A 25,468-nucleotide genomic window follows, 5' to 3' on the forward strand; every position below is an offset into this window, starting at 1 on the left:
TGTTTGGCTTGTGTGAGTGCTGAGATCTGAACTCCTGCCCTCATATTCTTAACTGTTAAGCCATCACTACCCAACCACATGCTCCCTTTTTCAAAGATTCCACACAGGTGTCTACAAGTGTGGCAAGTGTGTATGTGGAGATCAGAGAACAACTTTTCAGAAGTTGTTTTTTAATTTTCACCTTGTTTTGGGACAGGGTCTCTCTTATTTCTACCACTGGCCTGTGTATGTGAACTCCTGGTCACTTCTGTCCCGGCCTGCCCCTATTTCCTCACAAGAGTGCTGACATGAGCCTTCATTGTATCTGGCTTTTTTGTTTGTTGTTCTTTGTTTTCTTTTTCTTCTTTTTTGTTTTTTTGTGTGTGGTTTTTTTTTTTTGCTGTTTTTTTTTTTTGTTTTGTTTTGTTTTCATTTTTGTTTTTGTTCTTTTTTTTTGAGACAGAATTTCCTCTACATAGCCCTGGCTGTCCTAGAACTCACTAAGTAGACCAGGCTGGCCTTGAACTCACAGATGTGCCTGCCTCTGCCTCCTGAGTACTGGGATTAAAGGCCTGTGCCACCATGCCTGGCTGTATCTGGCTTTTTACATGAGTTCTAGAGGTCTACACACAGGTCTACAGGTTTGTGTGACATGTGCTTTTACCTGCAGAGCTGTTTCACTGCCTACCCCTGCATGGATTTTGAATTCTAAACACAAAATTGAGCTGTAGCCAGGTGTGATGGTACGTGCCTGCAATCCTGGCAAGTGGGAGGTACAGACAGAGGATTAGGAGTTCAAGACCAGTCTGGCAGCTTGGGTTATATGAGATTCTGACTCAAAAAAATGATCACAAAAATGAGCTCTATTTGCCTGTACGTATGTCTGGTCTCCACACCAGAGGCCACTTGGATCCCCTTGAATCAGAGATACAAACATTTGTTAGCTGCCATGCAGTGCAGGGGACAGAGCCACTGCTCTTAACCACAGAGCTAGCTCTCTAATGCTCCACTGGGAGCTGGGAGTGGTGGTGCACACCTTTAATCTACAGAGTGAGTTCCAGGAAAGTCAGAGCAACACAGAAATCCTGTCCTGATGAAAAATAAACAAATAAAGTAGAAATAATGTGAAAACAAGAGTAATGGACTCACCAATGAGACTTCCTTTAGCAACATGGAATTCATTCTTGCCTGAGGAGATCCAGACACCACTGTTGTTAACCCCTAGTAGGCTGGGCTGGCACTGAAGCTGCTGAGACCAAAATGCCATGCGCAACTTATCTGCTACCTTTTCCACAGGGGCTTGAGCTGCTGTCGCTACTGAGTGTGTGGCATGCATGATGGTCTGGAACAAGCTGCACTGGTCAAATACCACATAGTCCGTGATGCTCACCTGCAGGAAGAACACCTGCTGAGCCCTCTGTCAGAGCAGGCCCTGAAGACCACCTGCCTGCAAAGGCAACTTTTCAACACCCAAATCCAAGTACCCAGTAGCAAGGCCACCAAGTGACCAAGTTCCTGCACATACCTCTCTGCACAAGGACTGGAGTTACTAAAGTTACTAAGCAGTTGTCATTAAATCCACAGGCTGGGCTGAAGGGCAAGGAAGAAAGGGCTGCTGTTGTCACCTCATCCTACTTTTTCATTACATGGGTCTGTTTATGTATTATTATTTTTTTTTTATTAAATAGCACCCGCCTTACCTAAGAAACCTTTTATTCTAGTCAGAGTGATAAAGAATAATTTCCTTTTAAAATTCAGGCGCTGCCAATAGACAATAATATATAATAGTTAGAATCATAATATGAGCATTAAAAAAGGTTATTAGGGCTGGAGAGATGGCTCAGTGGTTAAGAGCATTGCCTGCTCTTCCAAAGGTCCTGAGTTCAATTCCCAGCAACCACATGGTGGCTCACAACCATCTGTAATGAGGTCTGGTGCCCTCTTCTGGCCTGCAGACATACACACAGAATATTGTATACATAATAAATAAATATTTAAAAAAAAAAAATAAAAATAAAAAAGGTTATTAGTTGGGTGATGCAATGATCTAAGCTATAATTGTGAATATTACCAATTATATTAAGCAAGATGATCCCAAGATTCTGGAAGCCATCTGGCTCTGATGTGTGACCCTTGACAACATTCCTGTAAAGTCTCTGTACAGACAGCTGTAGAGACACTTTGGGACAACTATCTCCCTGAAGGAAACTTCTCCCTTACTGGCAGCCAATTGCGAGAGTTCTTTTTAAAATTTTAAAAAATTATTATTTATATTTTATGTGTCTGAGTGTTTTGCCTGCGTGTGTGTGTGTGTGTGTGTGTGTGTGTGTGTGTGTGTGTGTGTATACCAGCGTAGTACTTACAGAGACCAGAAGAGGACACAGGAACCTCTGAAACTGGAGTTACAGGTGGTTGTAAGCTACCGTGTGGGTGCTGGGAACTGAGCATAGATCCTCTGCATGAGCAGCCAGTGCTCTTAACCTCTGTGTCAGAGCTCTTTATGAAGCAGGTGGAAGCCTGGCTCAGCAGAACTTAAGTAATTTAAGATTACATTCCATTTATTTCTATTTATGTATGTATTATGTATGTGTGTGGTATGCACGCTACAGCACACATGTAGAAGGAGAACTTTCAGGAGTCACTTCTCTCTTCCACCTTGTGGGCCCTAGGGAATGAACTCAGGTCATCAGACTTAGCAGACACTTTAATATGCTGGGCAATCTTCCATCTTTTCTCTAGTACTTTTGCCTGTTGGATTTACCTATTATAGACATTGGCATAAACACCAAATATTCCTAGGACACATGCCCAGTTCATACAATGAAATACTAAGTGAAAGTATTACAGGGCTCTTAAATTTATAAAAAGCAAAATAAACACGAAAGAAATCATTAGAAGTTAGTATATCACACCTAAATGCTGCCCTTCTGTCTGTGAAGGAACAGGATAGTTGTGAATGCTGTCCTCACTGAAGCTGGAATAGATAGCCCCATTGCAGAGCCTGTGGCCATATTTAGCATTCTGAGTTCTGTCCAGCCTGGCTTTGTGACTCCGAGTGCTGAAGAATGAGTTCCACCTAGAGACTCAAGTGCATATGCTATGCAACCCAGAGACAGTGCCCACGGGAGATCTGGCAGTGACCATACCAAAGTCACTCACGAAGCCTGTGACACCCCAGACAGACAGACATTGTAAGCAGGTCTTCAACTGAAAGAGAAAGGAAATACCAAGCAGCCAAACATAAGAGCCAAAGAAGCAAGGAACTACTTTACTCTGCTTCTATGCCTCATGACAGTTCTGTCCAGCTAAAGTTCATGTGTTATGAAAAAATGAGAGAGTTTTCTTTGTGCTACTTAGGGACAGGGGGATGCAGCACAATGGTAGAACATGGCCCAGGCTTAAACATAGCACCTCAACATGCAAAACCAACAAGAATAAAGGTTTAGTGGTAAAGTGCTGAGCACACCAGTGTCAGGATTAGAGTCTGGATTCCCAGCATCCACATAAAATACTGGCAGGCAAAGAGACCTGCTTGTAATCTCAGTACTTGAAAAGTAGAGACCAGATTCTTGGTTTATGCTGGCTAGCTAGACTAGCCACATCTGTGAGCTAGCTTCGGGTTCAGCAAGAGACCCTACCTCAGAAGATAAAGTGGAAAGCAATCAAGTAGGAGTCTGGCTGCTAGACACATGCACATATACACCTATGCCCCCACACATGCATATACATATTATGCACATTATACACAGACACATGAAAAATTCCCTTTGGAATTTAGCACAGACAGATAAATACACACACACGTGTTTATGTGCTATATACATGTGCGTGTACATATAAGGCTATAAATATATGGTGGGTATTGTTAAATTATATATAACCTCAAATATTACCTAGAATATTTAATTATAGACATAGAGGTAAGGTATCACACTGTACATCTGTCAGAGCAACCTTAGGTCCAATGTGGGGGGTAAGGAGCTTAACCCTGAATGGTACCATGGTACCAAGAGGGAAAAGTAGATGTTCCTTACAAAATCCACCCAGAGTTGGGCTGGAACCATGGGAAGTTGGCTTTATTCCACCCCTTACTTCTCACAGTATTCTCCTCCATGGGAGCATGTGGGAAAATGCTCAGTTCTTTGTTGAAATATCATTTACTTAAAGGCCTTTCAAGCAAGTAGAGATAGATGAGTTTTAATTGTAGGTTGGGTTTCAAACCTACTGTTTAGTCTCTTTTCTTAGCACCATTTGTTCAGAATTAAACATCATTATTACCCAGGTCTTCCTTTAAATGGATGTCATTGGGTTTATTTAGCCTATAATGACGAATGCCTAAATAACATTTAAATAAATAAATTCCAGCCTGTATCAAAGCAAAGAAAACTTTACAAGCTATTTCCTATGAGGGAAAGGTTTGTGTATGTGTGTTTAGTATACTCAGCCACAGGAAAGTCTATCTACCCAATGTTAGAAGCAGTACTACTAATTTAATCCGGTTTCTTTTTTTTTTTTTTTTTTTTGGTTTTTCGAGACAGGGTTTCTCTGCAGCTTTGGAGCCTGTCCTGGAACTAGCTCTTGTAGACCAGGCTGGTCTCGAACTCACTCTGCCTGCCTCTGCCTCCCGAGTGCTGGGATTAAAGAGATCCGCCTGCCTCTGCCTCCCGAGTGCTGGGATTAAAGGCGTGCGCCACCACCGCCCGGCTTTAATCCGGTTTCTTAAGGAAAAAGAGAAGGCAGAAAAGGTGGGTGTCTAAGCCAGAAAGTACCATCACCTACCTGCCACCAATGGTCATCATCCCCTTGAGGCTTCTTGGGAATCACGCCAGTTCTGAACCACAGCTTTCCATGAATGTCCAATGCCCAGAGAGTATGCTGATCCCCGAGAGTTATGCAGACAGGCTCCAGAGTTTGCCTTTCACTGGGAGTGAGAGAAAACAGCATCAGCTTCCACCCAGGAGGCACAGTATACAGGAGGCTACCTCACTGAGTGTCTCTGTTCAGACTTGGCATTGAGAAGAAATGGATTCTGCTCAGAAGAGTGAATTATTGAGTGACAAGGGAGAAAATGAGAGTCTAAGTTACACTGCTGGGAAATACATGCTATCCATACATGTGGTTGTTTTGGAAAGACACACTAAAAGCCCAGATGGTGGGGAAAGCTCATAGAAAAAAAAAAACTACCAGTCACAAATGAGCAGGCACCCAGGTCAAGAGCACCTCTACTTCCCCTGTTCCTCTTCCCCTGCATGCTGTGGTATATAGCTATCTCTGGGCAGGCCTATCTTTTCTGATGAATCTACCTGGTGTGGGAAGTCCTTCTGTATATGTGTTGCTTTTATTGGTTAATGAATAAGGAAGCTGGCTTGGCCTGTGAGAAGGCAGAATAGAGCGGGGCGCGGGGAGGGGACACAACTAAACTGAATGCTAAGAGAAAGAAGGCGGAGTTGCAAGACGCCATGTAGCAGCCAGAGGGGAAAGATGTGAGCTGTCAGTTGGAACCTTGCCGGTAGGCTATGAACCTAATATAAAAATATATAACATAATAATATAAAATATATTAAATATGAATTTAAAATATATGTTTAATATTTTATATTAAAATATAAAATATAATAAAAATGGGTTAATTCTAGATGTAAACAATAGCTAGCAATATGCTTAAGCTATTAGCCAAACAGTACTGCAAATAATATAGTTTCTGTGTGATTATTTCAGGAGTCTGGGCGGCCAGGAAGTGAACAAGCGATCTCCGCCTTCCTCTACCTTTACTTCTTCCATCTGGGGACATCCTTGGCAGCTTTGAGGCTCAGTTGAGGCTAGCCTTGGCATGCTGCCTACCCAAACACTGCTGGCAGGCACCAGCTCCCCGCTGCTATGTGCCTTCCTTCTTTCTCAGTATCCTCACACCAACTGGCACCCAACTGGCTGTTGCATGGCTCCCACTAAGCTGGAAAGGTTGCATCTTCACCATATTGGAACACTCAGGCCCCAGAGTCCTGTGGTTCCCACCAGGGGTTCTGTGAAGATTTACTGCCTAGCTGAACCTAACCCATACCATCCTGATTTGGTATACATAAGGGACAATTTTTTTTTTTTTTTTTGGTTTTTCGAGACAGGGTTTCTCTGTAGCTTTGGAGCCTGTCCTGGAACTAGCTCTTGTAGACCAGACTGGCCTTGAACTCACAGAGATCCGCCTGCCTCTGCCTCCCGAGTGCTGGGATTAAAGGCGTGCGCCACCACCGCCCGGCTCTTGGTTTTGTTTTTGTTTGTTTTTTGTTTTATTGTTTTTCTAGACAGGGTTTCTCTGTGTAGCCCTGGCTGTCCTGGAACTCACTCTGTAGACCAGGCTTGCCTTGAACTCAGGGCTCTGCCTGCCTCTGCCTCCCAAGACCTGAGATTAAAAGTATGTGCCCCTGCTGCCCAGAACAAATAATTTCAACTGACTAGGATAAAAATACAAATGAGCATTTGTAGCTACACCATCACAGACTCTCAACAGAAGCATGTGACAGCAGGTAGCTCTGAATGGACATCATGAGAACTGTGACTCAAATGTTCAAGGATACACTTATTTTTCTTTCTTTCTTCTTTCCTTCCTTCCTCCCTCCCTTCCTTCCTTCCTTCCTTCCTTCCTTCCTTCCTTCCTTCCTTCTTTCCTTTTTTGAGATGTGTATCCAAAGCATTCTGGTCTTCTTGCCTGGATCTCCTAAGAGATGAGACTATAGACATGTGCCATTTAGCCCAATTTATATAGTACTGAGGACAGAACTCAGGGTCTTGTGCATGCTAGGCAAACACTCTACCAACTGAGCTCTACCACATGGTGCAATATGATGCCAGCAAGGAGCATGGAGTATTCCCAAGGCCAACCTGTCAAGGCTGACATCACCATGGAACCTGTAGGTGTTGGCTTTGCCAGACAAGGCTCACCTAGGTGCCTGGTCAGAGATAAATGTGACAGTGCTGGGTCCCATACCTGACAATATCACACTTCCACTGTTCCCCTTCAGGACAGAAGCTACTCACGCCCTCCCGGTACAGGAGGGCCCTCTGCTCCGTCAGTGCCCACACCACATTGTTCCGGGCAGTGATCTGGGACAGCGGGTAGGGGCAGTCAACCCTCACAGCTCGGGCACATGGCCGATCCACACTGAGACCTGTAGCGAAAGGAGAAGACTCAGACTCATCAGCAGCATGTCATACCGTATGCTGATCTGCACTTTTCTTTTTTTGGTATTTTTGCTATCTGTGGGCTTCCATAATAGATACCGTTCCTATTTATTTATTTAGATTTTTCAAGACAAGGTTTCGCTGTAGTTTTAGAGCCTGGCCTGGAACTAGCTCTTGTACACCAGGCTGGCCTCAAACTCACAGAAATCCACCTGCCTCTGCTTTCTGAGTGCTGGGATTAAAGGCGTGCGCCACCACTGCCTGGCTCCGTTTTGAGATTTTATCAACAACAACAACAAAAGTAAATTATGCTTCAAGTTGACATCTGTCTGAGGCAAATTTGGGTATCATTTGGAAAGTAAAGAAATACAATTCAGAATTTTCTGGTGTTCCAAAGTAGCTTAAGAAGTTCTCAAGACAGGGCAGCCCAGGGAAAAAAAGCAGCCAGCCTAGCAGAAGAACATGGAGGGTTTCCCTTCTGCCAGCAAGGTTGTGCTCCTCAGGGCCTCGGGCAACAAGGGGGTCTATCTGCAGCTGCAGACCCAGAAGCTCAGGCAGCTCTGCTCCCATTCTCTACTTACAGTAAGGAACTACCCAGCTAAAGTACAAATCCCCACTCCCCAGGTAAAACCTGAGATCTGTCATACTGCAATGCTTGTGACAGTCAGGGCTCTAAACGCTTCCCTCACATCTCTGAGGCCTTTCAGTAATGTGTGTCATTCACCTACACGAGGTCAAAGGCAACTACTGAGGGAGCATGCAGAACAATGCAGAACAGCTAACATCTAAACCTTATGCTCAACAAAAAAAAAAAAAAAAAAAAAAAAAAAAAAAAAAAAAAAAAAAAAAAAAAAACAGCCGGGCGGTGGTGGCGCACGCCTTTAATCCCAGCACTCGGGAGGCAGAGGCAGGCGGATCTCTGTGAGTTCGAGACCAGCCTGGTCTACAAGAGCTAGCTCCAGGACAGGCTCTAAAGCCACAGAGAAACCCTGTCTCAAAAAAAAAAAACAAAAAAAAAAAACAAAAAACAAAACAAAACAAAACAAAAAAAAACTAAACCTTATGCTCCACAGCCTTGGCTTGCAAGTAGGCCCCAGCAGCATATGCACAAAGGCACCTACAGCATATGCAACTGCATGGACTTGCCTGCAGGACTTCTTTCTGCAAATCCTTGGCAAGCCCACACTAATCTAGCAGGTCTGGGGAGGGTCAGGGTTATCTGAAATTGCTCTGGTGACTGCCCTGGCATAATGGTTAGGAGGCCACCTGCTCCTTACCTATAGACTCAAAGTATCACTTATTCTGCCAGGACCAAGATCAAATGCCCTGAAAGCAGGATGTGCAAGTGCTTCTCAGAGCAGCCTATTTCCACTCAAAGATATAAGAACTAACTAAACTGAAGGCTCCAGCCCCACACATCCACGAAGCTGGCAGAGCTGCCCACCAGTGTGGGCTACACACCTGGACAGCCAGATGAGAAATGAGCTTTCAATGAGGAGAAACTTTCCTGGCTGATGGTTCATTCCAAAGATGAAGCCAAGCTCTCAGAATCAGGATTATTAAATGACTACATCATTCTTCGTGTAAATCCAATATGGCCTCTTGACAGCCCATACACAACCCCTGCCCGCTGCTGGACCACTTCCCTTGTGCTGACAGTATACAAACACTGACTCATTACAGTTTGTTTTTAATAAACAAGTCCCACTGTGCCTGTTCTAGCAGCTAAGGTTTCCCTAAGGGCAGTTTCCTAGCACGAGTCAATCTGCTATTTACAGCAAATTACTTCTTGTTGTCTTGCCCCTGAATTCACATGTAAACACATGTGCAGGTTCTGGGTTTGACCTAGCTGGGGAAAAGGGAGGGGATGTGGAGTCCTGCCTATCACTCGTTCCTCTTAGGAATGGATACTGCAGGGCATGCAAAAGGCATCGATCGTAGCTGCAGGAGTGAGGGCACTGCACTCAGTCATCTGTTCACTCCTGTACAGGCCCAGTCCGTGGGCTGGGGCGGGAGAATTGCCCTTCCATGGCAAACACTGGGCTTCTAGAAATGTTTCTACTTAACTTGGTTTTCGGTCTCTGTATCCCGTGACTGCAGTCAGAATGTGACTAGCAGCAGACAATGACAAGGACAATGTACCTGTCTGAAGGTACAGGTCTCCATTGGTCCTGATGATCCAGGCTGTGTCGTCACTCAGGGCCACAAACACAGCCTGGGGCAGAGCCTCGTACCAGTGCCGCTTTCCCTTGATGGTCACTTTGCCACAAGCAAAAGCACGGTTGGATTTCTGTTCAATCTTCCAGAGAAGGGCCCCTAGGAGAAAAAAAATTCTACTCACTGCTCAACAAACATGAGATCACCTACACAAAAACTCCATTCTGGGCACTGCAAGGGACAGTTTCCATCTCAGAATAGAGCCCACCATGCCAGAGTCTGAAGCCATCAGCTGTCTGTTGTTGGACATCATTGTGAATGTACCCAATCCTCATTTTCCTCAATGGAAAAATGGAGTCATTTCTACCTCCTGGGACTGACCTAAAGGTTAGATGTGAGAAGAGTTGAACAGAGGCGGCCACTCCTGACGGGGAGAAAAGCGACAGTGCTGTAGATTTGACCAGCTAAGTGAGGCACAGTTAGTGCCCAAATACTAACCCTGGGACTCACAGGGTAGGGCCTCTTCTGGACCACTTACAGGAAAGTATGCGCTGAGTCGGGTGGGCATGCTGTCATGAAAAGAATTCAGAGGAACAGACAGAGGAGGCAAGGGAAGGGGGAAGGGCAGGTCAGTGGCTCTTAGATGGAGGCTATGACATTGTGGAGGTGAAGAATTACTGAGGATTGAATGAGTATGAACTGAGCTAACCAAGAAGGTCTACAGAGTGCTCATGTATGTAGCTTCTCCCCTACCCCCAATCTGCAACAGCACGTGGCACAGACCCTGAAGGCAGCTGTCTCGGCCGAAAACAAAAAACAAAAAACAACAACCTCACAGAGACAGACAGCTTCAACCAGAGCGACCAAGGAATGGTTGGAAAGTAAAAAATAATGCAATCAGCAGAGAACCAATGTTTCTAAACAGCCAAGAGAATGCATCCAAGAGTAAGACACACAGTTACACAACGCCCAATGGCGTTCTCAGCCGGTGTGTGTGTGTGTGTGGGGGGGGGGAGACTTTCAAGCAAGTAGAGAAAGAAAGAGCAAATGAGCCTGAATACGCTGACATTTTAACAACTTTCTTCTTCTGCTTCTCTGCCATGATTCCACTGCTTTAGAGCAGATAAACATATATCCAGCATTAGGAAAAAGCAAATGAAGCATAGTGGGGGTTATGCCTGTAACCCCAGCTCTTGGAAGGCTGAGGCAGGAGGACCCAAAGTTTGAGGCCAACCTGGATGACTCCAGCCTGTGACAGATAGCAAGGTCACATCTAAGCACAAAACAAACAAACACCCGACAACCAAACAAGTAAATAAGTCTAGGTAGATAAGAGAATTATCTCAGCCTAGCAGAGTTTCTCAGTGTGTCAGCTCTGGTGGTCAGGGAACTTACTTAGTAGCCCAGGATGGCCTTGAATTCCTGGGATTAAAGGCGTGTGCCAGCACAGCCTGGCCAAAGAGCTGTACTCTAAAAGGTCTCCTTGAGTTCACTAAAATGCCAAAGAATGGCATGAAAATCTGAGGACTTTCTCTACTGCAGTCAGGGAAAAAAAATTCTGAAAAAGAAATCAGATGACTGGAACACATCCAGCATACATCCACAGGCCTGTCTTCACTAGTTCAGTTGCTTTATAGCAACACTGACAAACAGAAATACATGTTATTTTTATGAGGATTTAGTGTGCCAACATGACTAAAAACAGCCTCAATATTCAAATTATCTGTATAGCTTACAAAAATGTGTTCATGTGTTATCACTGCAATTAATGAAATAAAAAAACAAAAATTCAAGCAAGTATGCTGAATACCCATTACCCTATAGGTCAGTGTCAAAGGAAGCATTCATGATCTTTACAGAACCCACCTAAGCTGGCACGAAGGGCCATCTGATGACAGCATGCTTTTGCCAGAGGAGAGCTGCCTGTGAGCTGGGAGCCCCCTTGGGGGTTGGGAAATGGGAGCTGGGAGACGAACCTGAGGGAGAGACTGCCACCTGCTGGACAGCATCTTCAAACTTCTGCCAGCGCAGCCCTGCGCCAGGAAGGGCACTGCAGAATAGGCCACCCTTGTAGTCTAGACACCAGATAAACTTTTCCGAGACCACCAAGCTGAGGATGCCATAGCCAGGACCCGAGTAGCCCATCCAGCTTTCTGCAAACTAACAAGGACAAAGGCCAGTGAGTTCTGTGACAAGAGACAGTGTCATCATACATTACCAACAAGAAACGTGGGCAGACTGCTAAAGCCCTGCCCACCCTGCTCTCCTTGGATCCAACCTCAGAAAACATTCTTGAATCGGATGCTGTGGTTCTCATGGAAGAGCCCATAACATCCCTGGATAACACTTTCTCACGGCATAGCACCCTTCCTAAGTAATGCTTGAAGGTGTAATCCAACCACTTCACAGAACAAGAAGACACTGTCATCTAGTAAGTCCACACTCAGAAACCATACCATTGAGTTACCCAGTACCACCAAAAAATAAAAAAAAAAACCAAAAAACAAAAAACAAAGAAAACAAAAAAAAACTCCTCAGCATTTTAAGTGTATGGTTTTACTTTGGGCTGTGCTTACAGCTCTCCAGAGACACATGCTCCACATAGGCTACAGGCTGCGCATGCTGGCAGAGCATGACATCACATCATAAGAGATCTGGTTTTATTCTATGCATACCTTACTTTACACAAGGGGGCGTGTTCATCAACACACATATGAATATCAACTCTCTGAGTACTTACTTATGACAGATGGACTATGGGAACAGCACTACCACTGTCCTCACTAGTTTTTCAAGCATTGTTCTAACCTTTGGGCACCCGGCATGTTACATGTATGGGAACAGCTGGGGGAAGTGTGGAAGAGACACTGCCTGAATTTTATACCCTAAGGTTTTGTTGCTATATTTTTTTCATTTGTATTACAATAATTTAATGTAATTATGTATGTGCACACATGAGCGTGCTACAGCATACGTGTGGCGATCAGAAGACAACTTGTGAGCTGGTCTTCACAGGGGTCCTAGACACAGAACTCAGGTTATCACGCATTAGCCTTTACCCATGCATGACCTGTCATGCTGGCCCCATGTTGCCAGAGATCTGTTCAAAAGTCAAAACTATTCTATGTAGTTGTACAAATACCTGATACGGAAGCTAGGGTGTGAAAGAGAATGGTGTCCACCTCTTCACCACCACAGTGAATTTTCTTCTCCTAGCCCTTGGCCTCCCAAACCAAACAACAAGCAACATTTCTAACCTTTTCTGCTATTTGGAGCAAAAACAGGTGTGGCAAAACTTGGAAGGTAACTTCAGAGATCTAGGATCATTCTCCACAGGTGAGGAGTTTCCTAAGCTTCCAAGTAGTCCCTAACATACACCAACAGTTATGATCTGCCAGCTAATCCTCTGTATCAGGTGACCACCTGCTAGGACTTCCCATAGCTCACACTTGGTCCAAGTCCCATTCACCTGATCCTCTGAACCCATACCTGGCTAGCTGTCACTTGCACTGAGCTCCCCAGCATGAACACAAGCACTGCCATTTAGGGCACTTAGGGAGCGATGCACTGAGAGACGAATGCAGGATGCTGAACAAGCAGTCTAACTTCTGGCCCATTCACTTCTGAGACAACACAAAGAATGGGAGAGAATCCTGGGCCACTCCGAATGTCACTTATAATGTGGCCTGGTGCATACATCACTTTTTTTAGCTTCAATCTCCTTCTCCATACAATGGGGACAACTACACCTGTGTCCCAGTTTGTTTTTCTCTTAAAGGGTGACTTAGTGCTCAGCACAGACCTGTACGTGGCGAGAACTGATACACAGCACTTGCTCTTAGCTCTGAAGGCAGGGAATGTGGTGATGCAGTGTAAGCAGTTAGTTCTGAAGACAAATACATTTGCTAAGATTTACACGATGAAGAAAATAAGTACTTGAAATCATTTTTAGGGCTGGGCATGGTGGTGCAAGACTTTAACCCAAGCACTTGGGAGGCAAAGGCAGGTGGATCTCTAAGTTCAAGGCCAGCCTGGTCTATATAGTGAGTTCCAGGACAGCCAGGGCTATGTACAATAAATTACACTGGCTGAGAAGCCCCATAGCAGATTAGGGGTTTCATTCTGCAGGGTGTCCTGGGGGCACTGTGCGAACGCTGAGGAAACAGCATTTCTGGAAGGTCCCCAATTCATACTGATGTTCTGAGGAGACAATGGACTGTGGAGAAGGGCAGGAACTACTCACCTTATACATGCTCAGAGCAAACAGTCCTCTGCCCAGTGGTATTCCAATGGCCCAGGCTACCTTAGTGCCCAAACTGGTCTGACCTTGCAAGACACCACTTCTGTCAGTAAGAGGTCAACTGGACAGGGTCAGAATTACTACACTTCCAATTATTCAGGGCCCCTGCAAAGGAAATTGCCCCAAACACAGACTTCAAAGCAGCAGGTTTTGCAAGAGTATGATTTCCATAAGAAGGAAAATAAATGAGCCAAGAATGCCCCTTAAAGGAAAAGAAGCTGCTGCAGCTGCCACCTTAGCTATGCTTCCTCCATCAGCACACAGACCTGATCTGTCTTGAGCAGTGTGGTGTCATCAGTCCCTGGTTGGCTCAGGTCCTGCAGAGAGCGACCAGCTCCAAGGTCTGCCACACTCGTCTCTGAGGATGAAGATGGGAGTCCATGGGCATAAATGTCTTCCTCATCACTGGATGTCACTGCCTGGTCCTGGAAAGATTTGTCCAGCCAATGCTCATGGGTGCTGGCCACCAAGGCAGAGACAAGAGGAGTCACCTGTCCTTCCACATTTCCTATGTCACATTCAGAAGTAGGTATTACTTTGTGATTTGTATCATTATTGGTGACTACATGCCAGGGATTTGAGCTTGGGTGGCTAGGGACCTCCACATGGGCCAGGATGTCTGGCTCTGGGCTGGCCTCCTCATTGCTAACTTCATAAACTCCAAGGCCAGGCAGCCACTGCTCAGCGCCTGGGGGCCAGCTGGGGCTGGAAGGTGCTGTAGGTGAGTCCAGAAGAAGAGCTTCAGAAAAAGTGCTCTGGGGGTCACTGAGCTCCACGGTGCTCACCCCTTGCGCCTCAGCAGAGCTGTCCTGTTTCTGCAGGCACACCTGTGTATGTACACCATCAGCAGCACCAGCCTCCTCTTCAGGTCCTGAGACGATGTCATCACCTCCCCCATCCTCCCCTGGCTGAAAGGGTAAAGTCAACACTCCATTGAGCAGGCCCATGTCCTGTGTGTGGTCACACTGGTAGATTTCCTTTCCAGTACCGTTTTCTTCATCTACTGGGTCAGAGGCAGATTCAGGAACCTCCAGAACACTGAATGCTTCAGGGCCATTGTCTTCCTGAATGATCCCATTCACCTCAGCACTGGGGTTGCTCTCCCGGTCTGGAGATCCTGTGCTCAACTGATCCACACTACTGCCCAGAGCACTTGAGGTCATGGACAAGAGGTCTGTGTTCAAGGACTGGGGGCTGTCACCAGGGAACTCGGAGCAGGGAGTTGACTCGAGGGAACTTTGGCAAGTGCTCTTGGTTCCACCTTCTAATTTAAAATGAGAAAATTCAAAATAAAGCATGAATTCATGCAAATAATCAGAGTACTGGAAAAACATATGGCTCAAGAAAAAAAATATTTTAAATGAAGGCTACTCTGTAAGGCATAAATTAATCTCTATAGTCCCGGAACTTGGGAGTTAGAGACTGGAAGCTCAAGACTCTGAAGCCAGTCTCAGCTACATAGTAAGGTTCCAGGCTAGCCTCAATGACTTACAGAGACCACAGTTCCATAAAAAGAAGAGGAAGCCGGGCAGTACTCCCAGGACTCGGGACGCAGAAGCAGGAGGATCTCTAAGCTGGAAGCCAGCCTGGTCTATAGAGCAAGTTCCAGGACAGGCTAGGCTTCAAAGAGAAACCCCATCTTGGAGGAAAAAAAAAGTAGAAATGATCTCATGTCAGAAATGCCCAGAAGCCTCCTGAGAGAAATGCTAGGAAAGTGGGGTAGGATGAAGCACCATGCAACATAGGCAAATTTTTTTAAATTTTCAAAATGCGTAAGAGTTCAATAATATTTTTCTTTGATAATGTGGTAACCTTTAGCTAGAAGGATCAATAGGCACCAAGAAGTGAGTAGCTCAAAAAGTTCTATGTGGCCAGTCAGAGTAGTGCACACCTTCGATCCCAGCCCTTGGGAGCCAGAGACAGCAAGATCTCTGTGAGCTCAAGGCTAGCCTGGTCTATTCAGTAAGTTCTGGGACAACAAGGGCTACACAGAGAGATCCACCTTTTAAAAAAAGTTCTGAGTTAAATCCCATATTTGGTAACATGTCAACATAAAATATAAGGTGTCCAACAAATACACCAGCATAAATCCCTGTTTCAATGACTGTCCACATGTTTGTAGGGTATCTGGTCTAATGAATGGTATATATGGATGTGGTAGTTTGAATGCAATTGGCCTTCATAATTTCATAGGGAGTGGCACTATTAGGAGGTATGGCTTTGTTGGAGGACGTATGACACTGTGAGGGCAGGCTTTGAGGTTTCCTATGCTCAGATACTGCCCAGTGTTTCAATCTACTTCCTGTTGCCTAAAGATATAGGACTCTTAGCTACTACATGCATGCCGCCATGCTCTCCATCATGATAATGGACGGAACCTCTGAAAATGTAAGCAAGGCATACCAATTAAATGTGTATCTTTTTTATAAGAATTGCCATGGTCATAGTGTCTCTTCACAGATATAAAAATCCCAAGACAGTAGATATTATCTTAAACATTAAAAAGAACAAACTCGCTGGTTGGTGGTGGCACACACCTTTAATCCCAGCACTCGGAAGGCAGAGGCAGGCGGATCTCCGTGAATTTGAGGCCAGCTTGGTCTACAGAGCTAGTTCCAGGACAGGCTCCAAAGCTACGGAGAAACCCTGTCTTGAAAAACAAAAAAAAAAAAAAGCAAACTCCAGACCTTTAATCAGGGCCTGACCACATGGATAAACGCCCTACCAACACAAGTCCTACAGAGATGCCTATGTGTGTGTGTGCACTATCACTTTGTGGGGCGAGTGCTTTCAATATGTGAAGTCCTCTATTCTACCAAGAGCAGCAAGCACCCCTTTCGTGAGAACACTATCATCCCTTCTTGGTAGATCCCCAAAGGTCCAGGCCTAGTGCTGCATGAGTCACTGTGCACTTGTCCATGGACAGTACCTGTCTTTCTCTTCCTCCTCCTCTTCTTCACTTTGATAGGTTTCACAATAAGCTCCTGGTCAAAGTCTTCAGAGCTGATAACACTGAATCTCTGTGAGGATGGCTGGCCACCCTGGTCCAGTTCAGGGGGTGCCTGAAGTCCGGGCAACAGCAGCCCAGAGCCACTGTCTGTGGAGTTGAATGAACTGCTCCTGCTCCGCTGCTCACTGGCCACAGAACTGGCCACAGAAAAGCCTCGAAGCCTTGTCTCACAAACAGTGTCCCCGAGTGACTTTTCCAAATGCTGCCCACGGACCTGCTCTGAACATCGCGTCTCCAGACCATCTCTTGCTGAGAAAGAAGAGTTTAGTTTTACTGTGGTGCTTTCAGCGACATTGGTATGCATCACTCAGTGTGCTAGCCTGGGCACCAGCAGTCACAGGACAACCAGGACTTTCTCCCGATAAAAACTGAGTAACTCCAAATACCCAAACCCAGAGAAACTCAAAGGATCACACAGAAGATGGCAAGGGGCCTTTGTGCTTCAGCAAGCTCATATATTAAAATCAGTAAAATAATGAACTGCAGTTGTCTTTTGCAAACATCACCAGTAACAGAACACCACTAAACATAAAGCACTTCTCATTTCCATTTTACAAGTTCTTTATCAATTTTTCTGTATCAAGAACAGTTAAGTTAAATTTTCTATTTATACTATGCCTTCATTATACCGTAATATTTAAGAGGCATTAAAAATGCATGTGTCTTATAATCAAATTCCTTGAAATTCATGGAAGAGAAGTGAAATTCCCACTAGGATGGGTTCACCACAGAGAAGAACATAGGAGGTCAGTGTCAATGCAAGCAGAAAGCAGGGTGACATGGGTCCCTGTGATAAAGAGCCAGTAAATGTCCCACTGCAGTGGAGCCTCCCTTCCTCCAACATACACTACTGAGGTCTCCAGGGCTAGGGCCTCCAATTTTAACACTGTCAACAAGAAACTGCTGTGCACTTCGACACGCTCAGCCATCCCTTCACTACCAGGAATCTACTGGGTACCATATTCTGCACAAGTGCCATGTAACAGCAGTCAAAAGACACATGAGCTTGGCAGTGGTGGTGCACGCCTTTAATTCCTGCATTTGAAAGGCAGAGGCAGGCAGATCTCAGTGAGTTCGAGGCCAGCTTGGTCTACAAAGCAAGTTCCAGGACAGCTAGTGCTGTTACACAGAGAAACTCTGCATCAAAAACAAAACAAAACAAACAAAAAACCACCCAAATCACAGGTGAAAACATCAATCCCAAAGGCCAGTCTGTGTCTAGGGCAAGAGATATATATCAGATTACAAGTTTCATTGTTTTAAAATTACACAGATCTGTGTCTCAGAGACATTAACTACACACAGTACCTCAGACAGGACACCTGGGACCAGGAAAGTGGTTTCTGGTTTCTCTTTCCTACTCACTCAACCACACACCTTCACATTTAAAAGCAGCTCCACCACAGTAAGACTGCCCGGTATTTATCTTAAAGCAGGACATTTCCATGACAAGCATCCTGAACGTTTTCAGGATCCTAAGCCTCCAAATATTTCCATGTTTAAGCAAACCCCAAACTATCTATCTATCTATCTATCTATCTATCTATCTATCTATCTATCTATCTATCATCTATCTATCTACCTACCTATCTCTCTTTCTCTTTCCCTTCCTTCCTTCCTTCCTTCCTTCCTTCCTTCCTTCCTTCCTTTCTTCCTTTTGTTGTTGTTGTTATTTGGTTTTGTTTTTCAGTACAGGGTTTCTCTGTGTAGCCTTGGCTGTCCTGGAACTTCCTCTGAAGAGCCAGCTGGCCTCACCTACTTCAGCCTCCCTGAATGCTGGGAATAAAGGCACTCAGCTGTTTTAAACTGTATTTATCTTACCACAGTAGGACTTGTGGTAAGGACTCAGCACACACAGCATACTTGCGGTGAATACAAACCTATGGATGCCAGTCCTTCAGGCCTGCTTGAAATCCTTATAATGTTCCTATCTCCCTTTAGGAAAAATATTTCATTTTCTGTGCAGGAAACAGACACAATATCACCCAGTCCTTCCAAACCAGCAACGGTGGCCTGTCAAAACAAACAAATATAAAACATTGCAATAAAAACAAAAACATAATCAAGCAGGTGTGATAATCCAAATAACTGTAATTGTTGGATTTTATTATGGCAGTTCCTGGAGAACTCTTAAAAGTAATTTAATCCATAAATGGGTAGTATTTGATAACTGGGACTTAAGCCACATAACTCAGCACTGAGGTGCCATGTGGGGCCATTGAGGTGCACAGTTTCTCCACCTCCAGTCATTCTCTTCCTGGAGCTGTTGTTCTCAGCCTTCTTATGACGCGAAGCTCACACACCTTGTCAGGGCAGGAGGCCTGGACATTCTGACCAGCCTGTCATCCCACCTATGTCATGCCAAAGCTTAGCCTGTTCCTTTTGGCCTATGCACACAGCACAGGTTTTCTCCTGCTGAGCTTCCTTTCCTGATCACTGGGAAGCCTCAGCCTCAGCAAGTGCTGCTTGAGCACTGCCATCTTGAGCAACGACTAAACTCCTCAATGGTCGACAGCACAAACCTCTGCCATGCATCTCTCTTGGACTGACTAGGAGTAATACACCAGCCAACAAGTGCTCCTACTGTGTGTTTTCCTATGGGAGACTTTTGAGTGAATGAAAGAAGGAAAAATATGTCTGCCTAAAAGCAGATGGTACTGCACAGGACTTTCCTGAGTCCACACGAATCTAAACCAGTTCTTGCTTTTCAGTTGACAGTATGCTTGAAAGATTAGTTCACCGCAGGAGACACTGAGCCTAGGCTAATTTTTAGGCAGCCTTGACAGAAAACTGGAAACAAGAAGCTAGGTTCCCAAAGCTGCCAATCATGGTGCTTCAGGGAGGGGCAGACGCTGATGGTGGAGGCAGTGTCTGTTCACAGACACAGTGTCTCCATTTCCCTGCATATGAAGGGAAGTTAATTATACCTGCAATGAGAGGCACAGGGGAAGTGCTCAGATGAAAAGAACTGATGCATAATTGCAACATGTCTTAAAGCCAATAATTAAGAAGTTCAACGGGAACCCAGGAGAAAAGTTAAGTCATCTATAATGGGAGAATCCAAATAAACAAGTGAAGGGTTAGAAGGTGACGACCCCTTATAGTGAGCGCCAAGTTACCTCTGCACCAAAAGTGTCATAGAGCATCGGCTGGTAACTAGGGAGATGTTAATGGGGGCAGGTGATTTTGATTCTCTGTGGATGTTCTCTCTAAAGACACTGTGCCACAGGCCCACAGAGAGCCTGGCCTGGATTCTGGAGGTGGAGTAGGGAGTGGCACAGGCCAGAAGCTCTGATCTTAGAACAAGAAGTAACTGAAACCAAACAACTTTATTTAAGGTCCTAAATCAGATTCTAGGAGTGACCTTTTATCACCCTGATTCAGGCATAACTTGTTTTCTACCGTGAGTTAATGATCCTGGGAAGTTGCTAAGATATGCCAGTAAGTTTATAAAAAGAAAAGGAAAAAGGCAAAATAATATGGCTGTCTTTGGATAAGAAGAAGCACAGTAAAATAAGAAAAAAAAAAACAAAAACAGCAACAGGGGACGAAGCACACTGGAGGGAGGGACCTGGGAGTCAGTCCTCAGAGTTACTGTTTCTGTCATGTTTGAGTTGTCACATGACCTAGAAAGGCCTGGTGGCACAGGAGTAATCCCAGGTACTTGGCAGGCTGAGTCAAGGCAATCAAGTTTAAGGTCTACCTGAGCTACAGGAAAGGCTCAAGTCAAGCCTGGGCAGCTTAGTGAGTCCCATCTCAAAATAAAAAGTAAAAACAAAAACAAAACAGGGCTGATGATGTAACTCAGTGGTAGAGCATCTGACTAGCATTCACGAGGCCCCGAGTTCAAGCCCACATACTGCAAAATGTCAAACTAAAACAAAACACACAACCCAGAAGTGAGGGGTGTAGCTAAGAGGCAGAGCATGTGCTTAACATGCACAAAATACCCTGAATCAAAAACAAAAAAGTGTATGCAGGCATGAATACACACAGACACATATGAATGGATGGGAAGGATGGGTTTGTGAGAGGCTTGGCAGCAAAGGTGACCCGAGTCCAATCCCTGGGACCCAAGGTGGAAGGAGAGAAACAACTCCACAAGTTGTCCTCTGACCTCCGCATAGGTGCCAGGACATGCAAGTGTAATCACAAGCTAGCACATGTGTGTGCATGCACACACACCATACACACCATACACAAATAAATATAATTATAAAAAACAACCTAGAAAGGTTATAATGAACATGTTTAATTTGGGGCTTTAAAGACCTCCCCCAGAAACATCTAATTTCTTGGGAGAGTAGGACTATGGATGTCAAAAAGCAAATTATTTTTCAAATCTACAAAAATTACCAAGCTCCATTTGATTTCCTTGATTGTCTCAAAGGAAAAGAAAAAAAAAACAAGCAAGCATCAGTTAATGCTGCTCCTTTCCTCTTACCAGGAGCCCAACGGCTGAACACCTATGGAGCCGACCCTCCTCTCGCCCTGTACCCCACAGCAGGTGCAGTTCTCCCACACACCTGGTTGACGGTGTCCAGAAGATAGATACTGTACTCATTCCAGCTCAACACCCAGCCTTCCCGGAAGAAGCATGAAACGAGCCCCAGGTGTTTCTCAGGAGAGCTGCAACTTCCCCCATCAGAGGGCTCCAGGCGAGGGTAGAGCTCAAAAGGTGTGACTCCTCCAGCAAAGACATCCTTGAGGATAAACGTGGCTTGAACGGTCCCATGGACATCAGCCTTCCATAGCCGGAGCCCAGGCCGGGCTGCATACAGGGTTAGGTCACTTTGCTTACACAGTCCTGGTATAAAACAAGCACCAAATTTCCCAGTACTAAAATCGGAAGAAAAAAATGAAAGAAAGAAAGAAAACAAAAACAAAAACAAAACAGGCATGGACTGACTTGAAGAGATATAATTGTCAGCTCCTAATATCAGCTCTAGGAATCTGCAGACTAACACAAATCATTGTCCTGTCTACTGTGTGTCGGTCACTTAGTCGCCTGGCACCCTTGTGCCACCCAGGCCCCACCACGCCTTCACAAGTACACAGCACCCAGAGCATATAGCCTAGATTCTGAGGATGATCAGTGGTGCACACTGCAGCTTGCCTGTGTCCCACACTTCCGTCCACTCTCCCTTCAATCCTTGCTGCAATTTCATGAGGCAACTGTTATAACTTCTGTTACAGAACAGAATGTGATGAATGTAGGGCCGTCCCTGCTACCCTGCTCGGAAGTCTGAGCCTGTGGTCTGCCTAGCTTCTTGAATGAAAAGCTTTACATCTAGTGTAGCTCATCCATATCTCTTTCAAAGTTTCCCCAACGCCATCAAGTGTACCAGTTTCTTCCCATTCTCAAGCTTGGTATTCTTATAAAACTATGAACTACCCAACCCACACAGAAGAGTGTATGCGGGAGCTGGAGACATGGCCCAGTAGTAAGGCACTGTTGCCTTTGTAGAGGACCCCGATTAGGTTCCCGGCACCCACATGGGGGCTCACAATCAGCTGTAACTCTAATTCCAGGGGATCTGATGCCCATTTCTGACCTCCTCAGGTACCAGGCATTCATGTGCTACATATACATATATGCAGGCACAACACTCAAATACATAAAATAATTTTCTATGTGTAACAGCCCTGGCTGTTCTGAAAGTTGATTTGTAGACCAGATTGGTTTCAAACTCACAGAACTCTACCCGCCTCTGCCTCCCGAATACTGGAATTAAAGGTGCTCAACACCACACACAGCAATATTTTTAAAAAATTGCTGGGCAGTAGTGGCATACTTCTTAAATCCCAGCACTCAAAAGGCAGAGGCAGGCAGATCTTTGTGTTCAAGGACAATCTAGTATACAAAACAAGTTCCAGGACAGTCAGAACTATACAGAGAAATCCTGTCCCCCCAAAAAATTTTAAATAAATAAAATAAACAAATTTAACAACAATAAAAAAATTTAAAAGAGTATTTGTGCTGGGAGGTGGTGGCATACACTTTTAATCCCAGCACTAGGGAGGCAAAGACAGGTGGATCTCTGTGAGTTCGAGGCCCAGACTGGTCTACAGAGTAAGTTCCAGGACAGCCAGAGCTACATAGAGAAACCCAGTCTCGGGAGAAAAAAAAAAAAGTGTTTGCAATAAATGTCATGAAGCCTAATATAATGTTCACCAGGGACCCATCCTCTACCACTAGAACAAGTCAACAGTTGCATCATGCATGCACTTTGGGTTCCTAATAATTTGTCCTGGCCAAAATTCAGATCAATGGACTAAATTTTGTGTGTTTCACTCTCATTTTTAGTTGTGAGCCTTTAACGGCTGAGCCCTCACTCTCATTTTTATTGATACGTCGTCAAGCACATATTTATTTACCCCAACACCAATCTAGCACTTTCATTTTAATGAATGATGCCATCTGTATAATTTTATAGCTTGACTTTTTAAAATATTTTTAATTTAGGCGATAATTTTTTTCTTTTCTTTTTTCTTTCTCTTTTCTTTTCTTTCTTTTTTTTTTTTTTGCCTTGAACTCAGAGATCTGCCTGCCTCTGCCTTTTGAGTGCAGGGATCAAGGAGTGCACCATCACCGCCTGGTCTTAGATTTATTTATTTATGATGTACAGTGTTCTGCCTGCATGTATCCCTGCACAACAGAAGAGGGTGCCAGATCTCATTATAGATGGTTGCAAGTCACCATGTGGTTACTGGGAATTGAACTCAGGTCCTCTGGAAAAGCAGCCAGTGTTTGTAACCCTGAGACATCTCTCTAGTCCCCAGCATAATTTTATTTTAATTGTGTGCTTTTGCATGTGTTTGCATGCACATGAGAGCAAGTGCCAGTGGAGGCCAGAAGATAGCCCAGGACCCCTGGAACTAGAGTTAGAGGTGACTGTGAGCTATCCCATGTGGCTGATGGAAAAGGAACTCTTACCCTCAGTAAGAACAACTATGTGCTCTTAACTGTTGAAGGGCTCTCAGTTCTACACATACATAAATACAGAGTGCACATACACACCCCACTACTTGATAATTTTAACTAACTTGTCTTTAAGACTTACCATTGCTTCTAAGATTTAATCTTTGATTTTAAAAAAGGAAACAACAGTGCTTATTAATTTTGACTGCTGAATAGTTTTTTCGCAATTTATTCAATTTTTTAAAATTATCCCTTCTTTGAGATAAGATCTCATTTTATATCTCAGAGTGACCTCAAACTCAAAATTCTACTGTCTCACTTTCCGATTCTATAGCCACTACACCTGACTTTATATTATTTTTTTAAAAGTACATAAATATTGCTACAAAATGTTTCCCTGGGATACTGGAATATGCATGGGTTTGGGAAAGTATGCATATCTATAAATCTAATACTTACTTAGTTTTTATGGTACTGCGAATTGAACATGGTAGGCAAGCATTCTACTACTCAGTTACATGTGAAGCATTTTTTAAAAATAATTTATTCTGGGGCTAGAGAGATGTTTCAGTGGTTAAGAACACTTGCTGTTCTCATAGTGGAGCTGAATTCAATGCCTAGTACCCACACCAAGGCAGCTTACAACCTATAACCAGGGGAACAATGCCCTCTTTGGCCTCCTCAGATATCTGTACTCACATTAACACACATGCCTAACTAAAAACAACTAAATAAAACTTCCAATAAAACTCTCTCTCTCTCTCTCTCTCTCTCTCTCTCTCTCTCTCTCTCTCTCTCTCTCTCTCTCTCTCTCTCTCTCTGCCCCCTAGAAAGGGTTTCTTTGTGTAAGAGCCCTGCTGTTCTGAAACTCACAGAGTGCTAGGATTAAAGATGTGCACTATTATGCCCAACTGTAAATAAAATCTTTAAAAATAAATAATTTATTCAATCTTATTACTGGATTGTTGCTGTTGTTAATTTGTTGGTTTTGAAACAGGATCTCAAGAAGCCAATGCTAGCATGGAACTTGCTAGTCTATAATGATTGCTATATAACCCAGGATGACCTTAAACTTCTAATCCTCTTGTCTCCACTTCCCAAAAACTGGGACTATAGGTGTGTACCACTGAGCCCATCTAAGACATTTTGTTCATTTTCTTTTTTTTTCACATATGGCTGGAGATTGAACTCAGGGCCTCATCCATGCGAGGTAAGTACTCTGACACTGTGTTGCCCTTCTGGTATTTGAATTATTATTATTTTTATATCTCTATCAATGCTCAGGTTTCTACCAGAGTTCAAATTGAAGAGCTTTAGCTCAACTCTAAGCCTTGCTGATTCTTTTTCTAAACAGTTCTTTCTTGGATCTAGACAGTAAAAAGGGCACTGGCTTGAGTGTACAGTTATTAACCTTTTGAGATCTCCCTGTGCTAGTCTGTAGGAAGCATAACGTCCATACACAGGAACGAGTGGAGACTGAATGAAAAAGCTAAAGTACAGCTCAAACCAAGCCTGCAACATCCTCAGCCTCCTGCCTGAGAAGCCACCTTGTCCGTCCATTCACAGCCCATCTCCTTTCACTCCCCATCACCCCTAGGGGGATAGTTATCTGGGGGTGGGGAGTCTCCTCTGTATGTCTCCCTAGGCACCACTGGAAGCTCAGTAATTAAATCCCTGTGGAAAGGATCCAGGGAGGATATCATATGTCAGATTCAGCTTAGAACAAAGATCATTAGACTAATCAACTGTTTTGAGTCCACAGAGTTTTTATAGACAACTATGTCATAGGACTGTGTCTGATTCTTGCTTTTAGTGAGTTTGTTCTGGTGAGGCCCCCTAAACAAAAGAGCCCAAAGGAATACTAGTTAGGCAACCCAGTGCTGCTGCTTCTTACCTGTCAAATCATCTGTTTGGGGATCCAATTTTT

The 25,468-nt window shown here is 44.4% G+C and overlaps 1 protein-coding gene across 2 annotated transcripts in view; it reads right to left on the minus strand.

Moving 5' to 3' along the window:
* The window catches only part of Tecpr2 (tectonin beta-propeller repeat containing 2), a 112,120-nt gene that overhangs the window by 31,314 nt on the left and 55,338 nt on the right, over window positions 1–25,468 (minus strand). For both annotated transcript variants that reach the window (XM_038335970.1, XM_038335972.1), the window contains exons 6-14: window positions 21,146–21,458; window positions 18,500–18,632; window positions 16,539–16,868; window positions 13,876–14,873; window positions 11,286–11,469; window positions 9,295–9,468; window positions 6,959–7,139; window positions 4,759–4,900; window positions 1,129–1,369 (exon numbers count right to left, since the gene is read on the minus strand). In XM_038335970.1, coding sequence (XP_038191898.1) covers window positions 1,129–1,369; window positions 4,759–4,900; window positions 6,959–7,139; window positions 9,295–9,468; window positions 11,286–11,469; window positions 13,876–14,873; window positions 16,539–16,868; window positions 18,500–18,632; window positions 21,146–21,458 — 2,696 coding nt within the window. The remainder of the gene's footprint in view (window positions 1–1,128; window positions 1,370–4,758; window positions 4,901–6,958; window positions 7,140–9,294; window positions 9,469–11,285; window positions 11,470–13,875; window positions 14,874–16,538; window positions 16,869–18,499; window positions 18,633–21,145; window positions 21,459–25,468) is intronic.

Source organism: Arvicola amphibius, chromosome 7, assembly GCF_903992535.2.
Source record: "Arvicola amphibius chromosome 7, mArvAmp1.2, whole genome shotgun sequence".
In the NCBI taxonomy this organism is placed as follows: domain Eukaryota; kingdom Metazoa; phylum Chordata; class Mammalia; order Rodentia; family Cricetidae; genus Arvicola; species Arvicola amphibius.